This window comes from Neomonachus schauinslandi, chromosome 5 (genome assembly GCF_002201575.2).
Source record: "Neomonachus schauinslandi chromosome 5, ASM220157v2, whole genome shotgun sequence".
In the NCBI taxonomy this organism is placed as follows: Eukaryota; Metazoa; Chordata; class Mammalia; order Carnivora; family Phocidae; genus Neomonachus; species Neomonachus schauinslandi.
The window spans coordinates 106,030,720-106,048,031 of NC_058407.1; the positions used below are offsets into that span (position 1 = coordinate 106,030,720).

At 40.2% G+C, this 17,312-nt stretch overlaps 1 protein-coding gene across 17 annotated transcripts in view; it reads right to left on the minus strand.

Moving 5' to 3' along the window:
- Nucleotides 1-11,878: 11,878 nt before the first annotated feature.
- The window catches only part of CREM (cAMP responsive element modulator), a 73,270-nt gene continuing 67,836 nt past the window's right edge, over nucleotides 11,879-17,312 (minus strand). For 8 of the 17 annotated variants that reach the window (XM_021686013.1, XM_021686011.1, XM_021686017.1 and 5 more), the window contains one exon: nucleotides 11,879-12,699. In XM_021686013.1, the coding sequence (XP_021541688.1) occupies nucleotides 12,555-12,699 (145 nt within the window). In that variant the 3' untranslated portion in view covers nucleotides 11,879-12,554. Of the gene's footprint in view, nucleotides 13,115-15,012; nucleotides 15,059-17,312 lie in introns of those variants that run through there. The other 9 variants (XM_021686009.2, XM_044915490.1, XM_021686012.2 and 6 more) reach the window with 2 other exon arrangements.

Here is a 17,312-nt window from a genome sequence, read left to right on the forward strand (position 1 = left end):
TAAAAAACTTTTTAAAAAAATCTAAGTCCCCGGGCGCCTGGGTGGCTCAGATGGTTAAGCGTCTGCCTTCGGCTCAGGTCATGATCCCAGGGTCCTGGGATCGAGTCCCACATCGGGCTCCCAGCTCAGCGGAGAGCCTGCTTCTCTCTCTGACCCTCTCCCCTCTCATGCTGTTTCTCCCTCGCTCGCACTCTAAAAAATAAATAAAATCTTTAAAAAAAAAAAATCTAAGTCCCCTTAAGTTAGACAAATTAACCAGTGAAATTTTCAAGTAACTAGGTAATATGAAAAACTATTTTAAAAAGAGGACAGTCTCTCGTTACCTCTTTAGTTCTTTTGAAAACATAAAATGCGCTGGATTATAGGAAGGTAAACCTAATACACATTGAAAACTACAACCATTTCTGGGCCGATGATACTTCCTCTTACCCAGTGCAGCCCTGTTATGATTAAGAAGAGTGGAGGAAACTTGTGAGCTGGAAATTTTCTCTCAGTCACATTTTGAGCATATTTACAAGTAAGTGAAATAACATTTGTCCAAATAAAGTCTTCATGTGTCAAAATCTTAACCTAGGTTTCCCAAATCAAAATAGATGTCCTTTCTTCATTATGAGGTCAGTTTCAGTCTAAATGCTTTTTGCTTTTGAATTCTGGTTAATATTTAAAGCAATCTGAATGACAATTTCTTGGATTAATGATTTGAGTCCCAGGAATCCAGAAACTGCTCACAGGGATAAGAAAAAAACAGGACCTGATAAAATGTTACTTATATTAACTTTTCTCAGAAATTTGAGGGTCAATTGTGTTCTTCACAGTATCCAAATGTCAAGGTCAAAGTAGAGGAAACCGAGGTTAACTGACAGGTTAAGTGATGTGGCCAAGGTGACACAGGTAGTTAAATGGAAGAGTGAGGTCTAGAACCAGGTCTTGTAGTCACAGCCCTAGGTCCTCGGTTAACACACACATCCATTACTCATTCTACACTTTATATTATCTGTAACATCAGGGGTTTTCTGTTGTTTCTGTGGTTCTTTTTATCCAGGATGGATTTGAAAAAAACAGTTAACGACTGCTTGATTCAACAGCTATAAAATACGTCATGAGACAGTGATGTTTGGGAGGCTAAATTCTTTGGAAGGAATATTCAAGTAATTAGTTATGGTGAAAAGGCCTTAGAACTGAGAACGACACATGGAATCCTGCTGTGCTTTGGTGAATGAAATCTGCTCCAGCCGTGGAAGGGCTTCCCTAGGTGTTCTGCAAAGCCTCCATGGCAAGCCGGTCTTCTTTACTCTCTGCCATTCCACTGAGAGCTCTGGTTATTAAGCTCTGGTCTGCCAACTCCCCCTTCCCCCAAACTGCATGATACTATAAGTATTTCTGGAGCAAGAGCAACCAGGCATTTAATGACGTAAGTCATGTCTCTTGACGAGAAAGATTAATGGGTCAGGCATGTTATGTACCCTTGATAAAAGAGATTTGTGTTCTATCCTTCAGGGTCTAAATTCCAACAAAATCCAGCTGCGTAGTATCAATTCAGACATCTGAATAAAAGGATAAATGAAACCATGCAAGTAATACAGATCTATACATGCCTGCAAAAACAAAATTACACTGCCTAAAAGCTGCAACCTTTGTGGCATCAAATGGATTTTCATTTTAACACTGACTGGTTAGGTGAGTTAAAAGATGGTAAGAATTCTGGCTGACCAAAGTACCATGTATGCGTGTGTATTTTAAAAAACGTTTAGTATGTGTATTGATTTTTAAACAAATTCATATTGAAATGGATTGATGTTCTAAAATTTGGAATTTCTAACATTCTGTTATTATTCATAATTTCATGTGTCACACCAAAAGTCCCTGAGTTTAAATTGTTCAAAGGCATATCATTACTGTCACTAATCTAACCTCTAAGCAATTGCCAAATATCATCAGTGCCTTAATCTCCAATTACATTTTTTTGATCTTTCAAACTAAGATAACAAAACAAATGCTGATCTTGGCATCTACTAAGCAACAGGATATGCTATATATATTTTTTAAACTTGGAAATATCACTGCTCTCCCACAGTGAATGAAAGACGCATTTTTCTCAGTATTGTCAATAACTTCTAGTGATATGATCATGCCTCTCTGATCCTTCTGAGCCCCACAGTCTGATAACAGGTTAAGGTAAGAATTAAAATGCTATCCATGGCCACGAATGAATGACACCCACAGGTAGTAGAGGGGGGCAAAACTCTTTGACCTTGGTCTCATTTTCCATTGTGTTCTAACCACCTAAAGTAACTAATTATAAGCAATTAAAGCAAAATCAGCAATTTTACTGCAAAGGGATTCATTTTAAAATCATTTGTTTACTAAAAATATGACCTGGAAGCAATTTATAAGATTCCTATATCCAATAGCTCATTCTTTTTGCAAGTAACTGTGTATACTCAGGGGCAAATCTATAGTCATATGGCTTCTTAGCAAATTATTGCCCCTCCTCCCATAATAATTTACCCAAGACTTCCCAGAGTGCTATGAACATAATTCACTAAACTAGATGGGAGAAAACTTTGACCCTCTACCCTCAGGGGACTTTGACATACACTTGAAGAGTTCATAGCAGAAAATATTCCCCATCAGTTTTGAAGTCTTCATAGACTAAGAATGTTTAAAAGAAAAGGAGTTAGAGAAATGGCCCATACATCATGTTGGGCTGTGACTGTGACGCCAAAGTGTCTTGTAGGCTCAGGATATATTGGATGGGTGCAGCCATCCATGACTTAGGGGAACACTGGACAAGACCTGACCCCAGACAGTGTTCTCCAGCATTAGTGTGCTTCAGAAACAGGAGTGGAATGGGTTAAAAATAGAAATACTCAGACCTACTAAATCAAAATTCCATCTATATGGAATGCCAAACAGAGTCAACATATGAGTACAGTCATGTTATCCTCTATCTAAAAAGCTCATTTTCATGAAGAGCTTCCTTATTTAGGCTACTTACTTCCTCAAAAGTGTACCAATAGTTACTGGGTTTTAAAAGGTAAGAATTTAAAAATCTGAGTCAAGCCTGACACTGGTCTGCCATGAGTCAGTGCTTTCCAGAGCTCACCAAACACTAACAGCAAGGCTTGTGTATTTGTTCTGAGACTACTGCACCGCATGTCAAATGTCCTCATAGTAGTAGGCCACGACAGATGTGACAGGGTCCCTGTGTCCTCCCACAGTTTCAAGGAGACCAGCTGGAGTTCTCTACGGTGAGTGGTGGGGCTTCATCTATTCATACCACAAGGGCAAATGCTTTCTCAGAAAGCTGTGTTTTCACCAGAGCTGACTGAAAATCCAGTCTATAGGAAAACAGAGGCCTCATGGTAACATAGATTACTACCCTAGTTAAGAGGTCTGAGTTATTTCTTTTTTTTTTTTTTAAGATTTTATTTATTTATTTGACAGAGAGAGACACAGTGAGAGCAGGATCACAAACAGGGGGAGAGGGAGAGGGAGAAACAGGCTTCCCGCGGAGCAGGGAGCCCGATGCGGGGCTCGATCCCAGGACCCTGGGATCATGACCTGAGCCAAAGGCAGACGCTTAACGACTGAGCCACCCAGGCGCCCCTAGGTCTGAGTTATTTCTAATCTCTTCTTTGCCAATAACCATCAATACTTAAGTAAGTCAACCTGAAATTTAGTTTCCTTGTCTATAGAATTAAAGGATAAATTACAGTTGGTCCTTGAACAACACAAGGGTTGGGGCGCCAAAATCTCCCTCCCCACAGTCAAAAATCCACATAGAATTCTTTTCACTCCCCCAAAACTTTAATAGCTATTGACCAAAAGTCTTAATGATAATAAAGTCAATTAATACATATTTTATATACTGTATACTGTATTCTTACAATAAACTAAGCTAGAGAAAAGAAAATGTTAAGAAAATCATGAGAGAATACATTTACAGTACCATACCATAAAAAATCTGTGTATAAGTGGACCCATGCAGTTCAAACTGTTCAATATGTTGTTCAAGGGTCAACTGTATACTTCCAGGACTTCTTTTCCCTTGAAGATTCTACTTCAATGTGTACAACTATAATTTTGATATGCCAGCAGCTAGTCCTTAAACCAGAGTAATTTTTTTTCTTTTTCTTTTTTAAAATTTTTTATGTTATATTAATCACCATACATCATTCGTTTTTGATGTAGCGTTCCATGATTCATTGTTTGCGTATAACACCCAGTGCTCCATTCAATACGTGCCCTCTTTAATACCCATTACCAGGCTAACCCATCCCCCCCACTCCCCTCTAGAACCCTCAGTTTGTTTCTCAGAGTCCATAGTCTCTCATGGTTCGTCTCCCCCTCCGATTTCCCCCCCCTTCATTTTTCCCTTCCTGCTATCTTCTTCTTCTTTTTTTTTTTTTTAACATATAATGTATTATTTGTTTACAGGTCTGTGATTCATCAGTCTTACACAATTCACAGCACTCACCATAGCACATACCCTCCCCAGTGTCTATCACCCAGCCACCCCATCCCTCACACCACCCCCACCACTCAAGCAACCCTCAGTTTGTTTCCTGAGATTAAGAATTCCTCATATCAGTGAGATCATATGACACGTCTTTCTCTGATTGACTTATTTCGCTCAGCATAATACCCGCCAGTTCCATCCACATCGTGGCAAATGGCAAGCTTTCATTCCTTTTGATGGCTTCATAATATTCCATTGTATACATATACTGCATCTTCTTTATCCATTCATCTGTCGATGGACATCTTGGCTCTTTCCATAGTTTGGCTATTGTGGACATTGCTACTATAAATATTGGGGTGCACATACCCCTTCGGATCACTACATTTGTATCTTTGGGGTAAATACCCAGTAGTGCAATTGCTGGGTCGTACGGTAGCTCTATTTTGAGGAACCTCCATACTGTTTTCCAGAGTGGCTGCACCAGCTTGCATTCCCACCAACAGTGTAGGAGGGTTCCCCTTTCTCCACATCCCCGCCAACATCTGTTGTTTCCTGACTTGTTAATTTTAGCCATTCTGACTGGTGTGAGGTGGTATCTCACTGAGATTTTGATTTGGACTTCCCTGATGCTGAGCGATGTTGAGCACTTTCTCATGTGTCTGTTGGCCACTTGGATGTCTTCTTTGGAAAAGTGTGTGTTCATGTCTTCTGCCCATTTCTTGATTGGATTATTTGTTCTTTGGGTGTTGAGTTTGATAAGTTCTTTATAGATTTTGGATACTAGCCCTTTATCTGTCATTTGCAAATATCTTCTCCCATTCTGTCGGTTGTCTTTTGGTTTTGTTGACTGTTTCCTTTGCTGTGCAAAAGCTTTTTATCTTGATGAGGTCCCAATAGTTCATTTTTGCCCTTGCTTCCCTTGTCTTTGGCGATGTTTCTAGGAAGAAGTTGCTGCGGCTGAGGTCGAAGAGGTTGCTGCCTGTGTTCTCTTTTAGGATTTTGATGGACTCCTGTCTCACATTGAGGTCTTTCAACCATTTTGAGTCTATTTTTGTGTGTGGTGTACAGTTTTACTCTTCTGCATGTGGCTGTCCAATTTTCCCAACACCATGTGTTGAAGAGACTGTCTTTTTTCCATTGGACATTCTTTCCTGCTTTGTCGAAGATTAGTTGACCATAGAGTTGAGGGTCCATTTCTGGGCTTTCTCTATTCTGTTCCATTGATCTATGTGTCTGTTTTTGTGCCAGTACCATGCTGTCTTGATGATGACAGCTTTGTAGTAGAGCTTGAAGTCCAGAACTGTGATGCCACCAGCTTTGCTTTTTCAACATTCCTTTGGCTATTCGGGGTCTTTTCTGGTTCCATACCAATTTTAGGATTATTTGTTCCATTTCTTTGAAAAAAGTGGATGGTATTTTGATAGGGATTGCATTAAATGTGTAGATTGCTCTAGGTAGCTTTGACATCTTCACAATATTGGTTCTTCCAATCCATGAGCATGGAATGTTTTTTCCATTTTTTTGTGTGTCTTCCTCAATTTATTTCATGAGTATTTTATAGTTTTCTGAGTACGGATTCTTTGCCTCTTTGGTTAGATTTATTCCTAGGTATCTTATGGTTTTGGGTGCAATTGTAAATGGGATCGACTCTTTCATTTCTCTTTCTTCTGTCTTGTTGTTGGTGTATAGGAATGCAACTGATTTCTGTGCATTGATTTTATATCCTGCCACTTTACTGAATTCCTGTATGAGTTCTAGCAGTTTTGGGGTGGAGTCTTTTGGGTTTTCCACATAAAGTATCATATCATCTGCAAAGAGTGAGAGTTTGACTTCTTCTTTGGTGATTTGGATGCCTTTTATTTCTTTTTGTTGTCTGATTGCTGTGGCTAGGACCTCTAATGCTATGTTGAATAACAGTGGTGATAGTGGACATCCCTGCCGTGTTCCTGACCTTAGGAGGAAAGCTTTCAGTTTTTCCCCATTGAGAATGATATTCGCTGTGGGTTTTTCATAGATGGCTTTTATGATATTGAGGTATGTACCCTCTATCCCTATACTCTGAAGAGGTTTGATCAAGAAAGGATGCTGTACTTTATCAAATGCTTTCTCTGCATCTATTGAGAGGATCATATGATTCTTGTTCTTTCTTTTATTAATGTATTGTATCACATTGATTGATTTGTGGATGTTGAACCAAACTTTCAGCCCAGGGATAAATCCCACATGGTCGTGGTGAATCATCCTTTTAATGTACTGTTGGATCCTATTGGCTAGTATTTTGTGAGAATTTTTGCATCCATATTCATCAGGGATATTGGTCTGTAATTCTCCATTTTGATGGGGTCTTTGTCTGGTTTGGGGATCAAGGTAATGGTGGCCTCATAAAATTAGTTTGGAAGTTTTCCTTCCATTTTTATTTTTGGAACAGTTTCAGAAGAATAGGTATTAATTCTTCTTGAAATGTTTGGTAGAATTCCCCTCGGAAGCCATCTGGCCCTGGGCTTTTGTTTTTTGGAGATTTTTGATTACTCCTTCAATATGCTTAGTGGTTATAGGTCTGTTCAGGTTTTCTATTTCTTCCTGGTAGTTTATACATCTCTAGGAATGCATCCATTTCTTGCAGATTGCCTAATTTGCTGGCATATAGTTGCTCATAATATGTTCTTATAATTGTATTTCTTTGGTGTTGGTTGTGATCTCTCCTCTTTCATTCATGATTTTATTTATTTGGGTCATTTCTCTTTTCTTTTTGAAAACCAGAGTCATTTCTCCTGAACAGCATCAGGGATTTTAGAAACCAGAGAGAAACTAATACATGCTTCTGCTCATGAGAAAAGGATAGGTTTGGAAATTCCTAGATCTAACCACTTGGAGCCACAGAACTCTCCTTCAGCAGGCCACCACCTGCTCAACCAGCATGCACTTCTCTTGGTCCCTTTCTAGCCTTTGGTTGAGATTAGGTCAGAGCCCCAGGAGAGAGGCATCCTCCCCCTTGCTGGGCTCTGCTCTTTGTTCTGATCTCTACCAGCTATGTGACCTTGGGCAAGCTACTTGTCCTTGTCTCCAAGCCTGTTTCTTCATCTGCCAATGGGGATGATAATAAAAGCACCAACACTTGTTGGGTTATGAGAATTAAATGTGATAAGCCCTATATGGCACATTGTTGGGTGCTGGCCGACTAAGCACTCAGTACATGGCGGCAATGAGTCTTGATTACAGCTGCATGGTTATAGCATCCATAGAACTTAGCATGAAACTAGAGAACGTCCATGAAGTCATGATGCTGCCACAGCTGCTCGTCCTCTCTCCTTCCAGACTTATTCTTACTAATGCAACCTCACTTGTTGACTTGAAGGAATGAATGAACATGCTAACTCCCTATATCTCTTTCCAGAAAGTCCAGATCACACAGCTCTGAAGATGGGATAGTAACAGTAACGTAAGGAAGCAGGTGGCATGATCAATGAATTAAAGGTATCTCCTTCGCACAAAAGAAACTGGTAGCTGTGGCTGCCCTCCCAGGAGGTGGCTTCGGACAGGAAACTGACTTCACAACATGCCTTTGTATCTTTTGAATTTTGAACCTCAAGTATGTGTTACCTATATTAAAAAATATTAACAGGCTAATTTTTGAAAAGTAAAAAAGACAATTTGTAACATAAAATCAAGTTTATACCTTCCCCTCATGAGAGCTGGGGAGCTGAAAGCCTAGCCTCACGTGCCCTTCAGAGCGTCTGAGCGCCCGTGGCTGTTGTCTTGCCCATGCACACCCCCAGCTGGAAGGGTATGGGCAGAAGCCATGGGAGCTGGGAGAGAGGGAAGGTTCAGGATTATTTCAAGTTTTGACTGGTTTCTGCACAAAGGAACCAAAGGAATTCCTACTGCAGATTTAGAGGAGGGCTTTCACTGACTCTATTCTATTGCCCCGGGAAGGCAAAGACCGGAATTAAAAGAAGGAACAGAGTCAAGGAAGCGTGTGTGTGTGTGTGTGTGTGTGTGTGTGTGTGTGTGTGTGTGTGTAGTCCAAATAACCCATGCTGGCTCAGCTTTTCCATGGTGTTTTCCCAAATATTTTTCTTTTTTTTTTTTTTTTAAAGATTTTATTTATTTATTTGACAGAGAGAGACACAGCGAGAGAGGGAACACCAGCAGGGGGAGTGGGAGAGGGAGAAGCAGGCTTCCTGCCGAGCAGGGAGCCCGATGTGGGACTCGATCCCAGGACCCTGGGATCATGACCTGAGCCGAAGGCAGTCGCTTAACCAACTGAGCCACCCAGGCGCCCCCAAATATTTTTCTAATAAAGAAAGAAATCTGAAAAAACAGCATCCCTTTGAAAATTAAGACCGGCTTGGAAATAAGAAGGGTTGCATTTTATGTGAGCAAGTACAACAAAGGTATAGTAAGGTTAGTTTTTTCCTTTTACTCATCATTTCCCATCCCTGATGGAATTATATGTGAGTGTGTAAAGAGGATGGCCCTGAAAAGAAATACCTTTTTTTTTAAAAAGATTTTATTTATCTACCTGAGACAGACAGACAGAGAGAGAGCACAAGCAGAGGGGGGGGGGGGGGGGGGTGGACAGAGGGAGAGGGAGAAGCAGACTCTCTGCTGAGCAAGGAGCCTGACCGGGCGATCCTGGGACTCTGGGGTCATGACCTGAGCTGAAGGCAGATGTTTAACCAACTGAGCCATCCAGGCGCCCCCCCCCCACCCCCCGCCGAAAAGAAGTATCTTAAATCTCATTGTAAGTAAGCTATCACACAGTACAACATGGCAAAATGGATCTTTGAAGAACAAACAATACTGCGTTAAAAATGCTTTGCACTAAAAATACATTTGGAATTCTAAAATGTATAAATATGAAGTGTAGCTATGATAAGATGGATGTATATAGAAATAAGCTATACACAAAGGAGAAATATTGAAATATACCATGCTCGAGTAGTTCAGAATCAGGCCTGTGTCTTTAGGATGACCCTAGAAAAGGTGAGCCACATTTAAGTTCCTGAAGACCTTGGCACATGCTAAAACAGAAGAAAGTCAGTGCATCATGGCTAGCCAGTTGGCAGCAGCTCGGCTTGTCCCACACAGGGCCAAATTGCTTCATTTATTTTTGGTTCTAGACTGGAAAAACAGTGTGTTGGTTTCACAAGTCCTCATTTAAAAAAAAAAAAAGTGTAGTTTAGGCACTCAGGAAACAGATTATACTGGACATTAAGAAGAATATCTGAAGAAAACTGAGAAGTGTGGTTGCTGATGCGAAATGTCCTGTTTCAGGCAAGCCTAGTGCTCAGACACATTTAAAAACACGGGAGTTCATTTTCTTTATTTTCCCATTTCAAATGATTTAACATCATGAACTCCCTAGTTAAATGTGACAAGGCGGTATAATCCCATGATTCAGGGTTGGTAATTTCTACATCCATAAGTCCAGATTCTGAAGACTTTAGGAGAAAAGAAACAACGCGAATGCAGTGACAGCTCTGGATTCTGGGCAACACTGTTCTGCGAGACGGACAACGTTCGTGCGGCTTCCAGCTCACTTGAGCTGGCTGGGCAGCTGAGAGGTTGTAGGCAGTACTGCTTAAGGCTGAACGGAGAGCTAGCAAACCGTGCTGGTTTTAGTAGGAAAAGTTTTTGTTTCAGGGACAAACTGGAGGCGCAAGAATTAAAAGTTGCCATAGGCCTTGGAGAGCGTGGCTCAAGCCCCACCTCTTACAAGCTCCTCCCCACTTCCAGGACAGCAGAGCCACTTCCGGGACAGCAGAGGCGCTCTCACTTCACCCTCACAACATGTGACGTGGGCTGCCTACACGCCATTCTACCAGAACCCGTTTGATCCCACATTGATGCCAAATGTTCACAGAAGCCTGAAACCCTCTGTCCCAGGGGGAGAATCTTCACTAGTATTCCAGAGCAAAATGCGTAGCAAGAATCTGGTCACGATGCCATTGTGAAGTCACTAAATTAAGCAACCCTGGGATGTCCTACCTCTGGGCTTGTTTTGTGAGGGAACGAAATTTCCTTATTGTTTAAACCACTGGGGAGTGGGGAGACATCTGCTTTCTGTGACCCCAAGTAATCAGATGCAATCCCCTTCCTCCGAAATAACATAACCTATTTTGTAGAGCAAAGCACACACGAACGCATGCACACTCCCTCTCTCTCTTACAGACTAAACTTCTCCTGTGAGTACTAACGTTCTCCTAAATTCATCTCCTGAAGTCAAGCTCCTTGGAGAAGAGCACATGCTCTGTATTCCCCATCCAGAATACCCTCCTCCCCACCACCATCGCTTACTTCAAGGCCCAGTTCAAAATCTGCCTCCTCCACGAACAGTTTCTTATTTAATCCCTGCCTACATCTGTCTCTAATTCTAACATATGGCATTTACTGTCTAACTTTTTTACATCTTGTCTGCTGATCCTTGTGTCTCCCTCTCAACTCTACCATGCTGAGCACACATTTGATTTACAGTGACTGAGTATAAAGCACCATTTTCCTTCACCTGAAACATGGGATTTTCCTTTCCTCTTTTCTTCCTTGTCTTCTTTCCTCATCTTCTCTGTAGAAGACAAAAATTGAGATAAAAGAAATTCAGAGCTCAGACTCTGAAGGAAGGTAAGTCTTTCTAAAGAAAGCCAAAAATGGCATGGCCTAACTTCTGGGAGTTATAAGGGAAAGAATTATGACATGGGGGGGAACAGCAGTTAGACACCATACCAATCAATGACCTCCTGTTTTTGTACCTCCCTAACACACTGACCAGGTTTCACTACGGAAAGTAGGGGTTGGGGGGGCATCCTTAACAAATCAAAAGGTATAAGAGAAGATATAGCAGAGTCTAGCACATGGCAGGCATTCAACAAATGTCTCAGGAGTGAATGAGAGATGACAGAGCATCTTATGATTAGGGCTTCGGGCTTATATCTTAAAGCTTCTTATTATAAAAACAGAATGAAATGTAAATACCAGTAAGAACACTGCTGTCTCGATGTAATGGACTTCTTCTGAATGTGCTGACATAAAAATCTTTGATCTGATGTAGACTTCAAGCTGTTTTGAATGGAAAATAAAATCTTGGGTTGTTTTTGTTTTTACTTTAAAACTCCTAGGGCTGTTAACTAAAACTCAAAACAGGGGCCCATCTGCAGAAAGGCCTCGTCCATCATCACACGACCTGAATCTCTCGTAGCTGCTCTTCTGCGTAACAGCTCTGGGGCCATCCTTCCGACGAGATGGAGGAAAGAGTATCTGCAGAGAGCATAACCCGGTGTAGAAATTGGCTCGCATACCCTTGAAGGTATGCAAATATAATTTTAACTTTTACTTTTAACACATTCCTGATATTAAAAATTTGTCATAACTTTCATTAGGTTCATTCATTCAAACCGACACTAAGAACTTCTGCAAGATCTTTTATATTACACAATAGAGTAAAAACTGTAGTAAATGTTCAGATAGTTAAATGAGCACCAAACACTACAAAGTGTAACCAACATGGTTCTATTAAAAACTCTCTTCAACTATGGCATTCAAGGACAACAATACAATATTTTCTTTACAAAGCAACTAAACATAAAAATCTGCAAATGCCATAAATTCATTTATAGGTTCTTATTTTCATATAGGCATGTCATTAGATTCTTTCGATTCTTTCTTTCAATTCTTTCCTGAGGTATTTTTTTGTGGTTTGCTTTTATTGTACTGCTGGATGCATTATCTTTGATCATCCTTTCCTAAAATGATTTCTAAAGACCTGCAAAAAATTTTATTGCATAGGACACTATTCATGACACAGAGGTTGGGAACTGCAAATATGTGGCATTGGAGCAAGTCTTACAAATATTGCATTTTAAGAATTTGTTACATACATTTTTTTTCTTTTTACAGCTTGTCTGTTTTTAAAAAAATTGAAGTTACAGCTAAGAGTTAACTACGTACAGTGAAGCATTTTAGGAATGTCAGAGGTTAGAGAATACGATGAATGATACAAAGGAAAAAAGCCATAATTCTTGCTGGCTATATATTGTATTGCCTTCAAAAGCAACTGTACATGTTGTAATCAGTTCATAGTTAAATATTTCTACTAATCTGTTTTAGGAGAGCAAATGTCTTTCAAAGTTTCAAGTTCCTCTATGAGCTTCTTGTTCTGAACTTCCAGCACTGCAACTCGACTCTCCAGACATTTTACATATTCTTTCTTTCGACGTCGACATTCTTTAGCAGCTTCCCTGAAAAAAAGTAGAAGCAAAAGGGCAAACAAAACATTTTTTTTTTTGCATGCTATTGACAAGCAGACTGAAGTAAGCTTTGTAAATGTGATCATGGCTGCATTCCAAATCTTGGAACAGCGTTCCCAATTCAATGTCAAACACTAAGCCAAACTGGATTCTTAAGGGTCACAAGTGTCCCTTCCACGAGTCCACATGGCAATTAGTAGAATTGCTGCATCTCCTGCCTTGATTAGAGTTCATAATAAACAAGGTCCAAGTCAAAGACAGTTACTCTGCTTTATGGCAATAAAGATCTTTAAGGGCCTTGAGTTCCTCAATGAGAGTCTTGTTTTGGTTTTCAAGCACAGCCACACGATTTTCAAGACATTTGACATATTCTTTCTTCTTCCTGCGACACTCCCGGGCAGCTTCCCTGGAACCAACACAAGGCAAATGACTGCAGGAACAACCTCCCAGCACGATCCAGACTGCCTCAAATGAACTTCTACCCCGCAAACTCAACAGCCAATCAATCCTAGGTAAGGTTTGTACAAAGCCACGCAACAAATGCAACCAAGCACATGCCTTTTGTAAGATTACTTTCAAACAACAGGAACAACTTGAGAGCACGATCAATGTGTCCATCGTTCGTTGTAAATGCTGTTTTCTTAGGGCACACATTCCATGATAACAGTGACCAGAATGGTTTTCAGTAACCTAAAACAATAGGACCACATCCCCAAGTGGAATTTCTACAAAAACTTTTACAGATCCTTTCAATTCTCTTAATTATTTTTGTCCACCAAAAGCCACATATTCTGTCACAATGCATCAACTTTATTTGGTCAGAAATATTGGAAAAATTAATCCTCAGAAATTTGAAATGTCAATATTGGAGATTTTGTTTCTTCAAGACTGAATCTCATTAGTAAAACAAATAAGCTCGACCATGACTGCAAGAAGCAGTTTATTGGCTAGAAAACAACATGGATAAAGACAACAGTAAGCAAGTCACACACATTTTCATAAACCAAAATGAAATGGACTCTGCTTCTGAAAATTAAGGAAGGGAGGAAGGGAGGGTACAGAATCCAACACTCAATAATTCAGACAATTTAAACCCACGAAGTGAGAGCACCAATATTAACACTTTGGAAAGAAAGCTACTATATAACCCAAAAGTGTATTTCAAGACTGTTTTCCAATCACATGCAGTTACTACCCAATATACTGATCTTTAAAGCGCTGCAGGCATGCCCAAAGGACGAACAGACCAGCCAAAGCAACAAACACAAAAACACAGATGAGTTAGTCATTTTCATGCATAACCCCACCAAAAAAATAATTAATAGAGCCAACATTTTTCTCTTTCTTTTTCAGGGTGGGAAGGGTGTCAACTATATCATTTAAGTCCTCTATAGAATGTACCCTCTGATAACAGTGTTCTTTTGGAGGTGTCAACTGAAAATAACTGCCTTTGGGGTACGCTTCATTATCAAAAAAGCCTACGGTGAAAGAGATAACTCAAACATATATTAACAAGAGTCGTGTTGGATGTCTAAACACCAGTTACTATAATGCTAGCTAGCACTGCTGCAATTCAGAACCAGGAGTGATGTTACAACAGATTTGACCAATTCTGTTTTATTTTTAGGATGGTTGACTCACTAACAACTGGTTATCTGTTTTTTTTCTCCGTGGGACCAAGTGTCAGCAGGAAAAAGACCTTGAAATCCCAGTGAACTGCAGGAAAAGATCAACCCCTACTTCCTAGCCAAAAACAGTGCACTCACCCTGTGAACTCACAAAGTTCTCAGACTTTTCAACTAGTTAACAAGAAAATTAAAAAATTTAAGAAGTAAACTGAATCTGATACAGATTGATTTAATCTAAATGATGCATAGGGAAAAGCTGAGAATAAATCCAAGCTCATAAAATTTGCAACTCTTCTACAAAGGAACTAAAATACACTTATGAATACCAAGGTGTTTATGATTGAATCATTATATTAAATTCTAGATCTGGAAGGAAGATAATCACTTTATAAAACAAGTTATCATTAAATGAAAATTTACATATCTAATAGCAGAGCTGTGGTTATTTATTTTTTAATTTTCTTTACCAAGGTGTACTATTTATTGTAAATATCATAATTCATATCTCATGCAGGAACAGTGCAGGTTACCGGTCAAAATGTTCCAAGCACAAAGCTTTAAATGATCGCACCAGTAGATGGTACATTCCTAAGTACTTCCCAGCTATGGAAAACACCTGTTTCTTCTATTAATGGTTAGCTCAGTTTTCAGGCCTTGCATTTGTCTGGATATATCCTCAGCATGGAGAGGAAATACACAGCAAAGAGGAAATGTTGACAAGGCTGTAAAGAAATATAAACTGTCACTGGACTGGGAGAAATATCTATCAGATCTATCATAAATGCCAGCCAAAGAATAAAAAGGGAATGTCTGAGAGGTCTTTCATGTTAATAAGTAAAACCTACATACTTTCCATGAAGTTAAATCCGAAGCTTACTCTGAGGTCTCTTTGAGGTGATTCTGGTGTAGTGCAGTGGGCGGGCTCTGGAAGAAAGACTGCCTGATTGCATATCCAGCTTCTGTGCAGTGTGGGTTGCATGATCTTAACCAACTCATTACTTAACCACTCTGAACCTCAGTCCCTCTTCTGGAAAGTCAGGATAATAACCAGACCTGATCTCACGTGCAAGTTATGTGAGAGTTAAACAGTAGAAACAAAGCACTTAAAACCTGCATACAGTACTTGCTCAACTGAGCCACCTTTAGCCATTTATCATCTGCTCTTCCCTAGTCCTGCTCTGAAATTGAGATCTGGAAAGCTAACATAGACCCTTCTCAGAATCCCTTACAGCTAGGGATTCTATTAGCTATTTCTAGCCAAGGAAATGTGGGTGAAAGATGCTGCGAGGATCTTCCAGGAGAAGTTTTCGGAAGAGTTAGACTCAGCGGCCCCAGTTTTTGGCTCTGGCCCTTCTCCCTTCTTCCTGCCTGATGCCACACCTAGGGACGTGGCAGCCATATTGTGGTCCTAAGAACAAATGTTCTTAGGAGACAAATGTCTGCTAAAGCTGACAGAGCAAGGAGGAGAAGCCTGGATCCTTGATGACACTGCCGAGCCTTTGTTCTGGCTGCACGTACCTCTGGACCAGCCACATAAGATCAAAGTAACACCTGTGGGGTGAAGGCTCCATTTCCCTTGGTTATTTACAGCCCAAACACAAATGCTATCCAATAGCTGTCATTAGCTAATTATTTTTTTAAAACCTAAAATTTCATGACTGTTTTCCTCTGGGAAATTTCTTATGTACGTGGTAGGTAGTTGTGGGGCATGTTTAGAGGAAACCACTTCCTAATATTTCACTATTTCATTGATAGTTCTACTGACAACATTTTTTAATCTAAAAATAAAGGTACAGAATAATGACAAAAGGGAAATAAGAACACTTTCTAGGTCTTTCTTTTATTTTCCTTAGGAAAGTAAGACATCAATGAACAATTTTACAGTTTGCATCACCATACTTTATATTTCTAAACTGAACTTCACAATATAAATTCTGTGACCACAGAAGAAATCATTTTCATAGCTCCCTGAGATCTCTGAAAGGACAGTTTTAAAATATCCATATTCCGGGGCATCTGGGTGGCTCAGTCGTTAAGTGTCTGCCTTCGGCTCAGGTCATGATCCCAGGGTCCTGGGATCGAGCCCTGCATCGGGCTCCCCCCCTCAGCGGGAAGCCTGCTTCTCCCTCTCCCACTCCCCCTGCTTATGTTCCCTCTCTTGCTGTGTCTCTCTCTGTCAAATAAATAAATAAAATCTTTTAAAAGAATAAAAAATAAAAAAATATCCATATTCCTCCACCAGATCTAAGTTAGAGATCTTTGATAGCAAGACTTCCATAAAACAACCATGAGCCCCACCCATTCAGCCCCTTCAGGATTTCTGAGCAAAGTGCTGACAACGAAATATAGGAACCCAGCATGACTTAGTTAACCTGGAACAACAACTGATAAAGACATGTATATCTTCATGATTCTAGTTCTGGTAATCTGTTGCATTTTCCAAGGTACAAAACTCCATCTAGTGATCTGCGATACCTACAATGTTTGGGAACTAAAGCCAACTTGAGGAGTCCTATATTATATCAAATGTGACATTTATTTATTTATTTACTTATATTTTGTTTATTTGACAGAGAGCGCACAAGCAGGGGGAGCTGCAGGCAGAGGGAGAGGGAGAAGCAGGCCCCGCTGAGCAGGGAGACTGATGTGGGGCTTGATCCCAGGACCCCGGGATCAGGACCTGAGCTGAAGGCAGATGCTTAACGACTGAGTCACCCAGGTGCCCTCAAAATATGACATTTAAAAGGATGTTAGTAATGAATGGATAAAGAAGATATGGTATATATATATACAATGGAATATTATGCAGCCATCAAAAAAAAAACCCCAAATCTTGCCATTTGCAACAACATGGATGGAACTAGAGGGTATTATGCTAAGCGAAATAAAGAGAGACAAGTATCATATGATCTCACTGATATGAGGAATTCTTAATCTCAGGAAACAAACTGAGGGTTGCTGGAGTGGTGAGGGGTG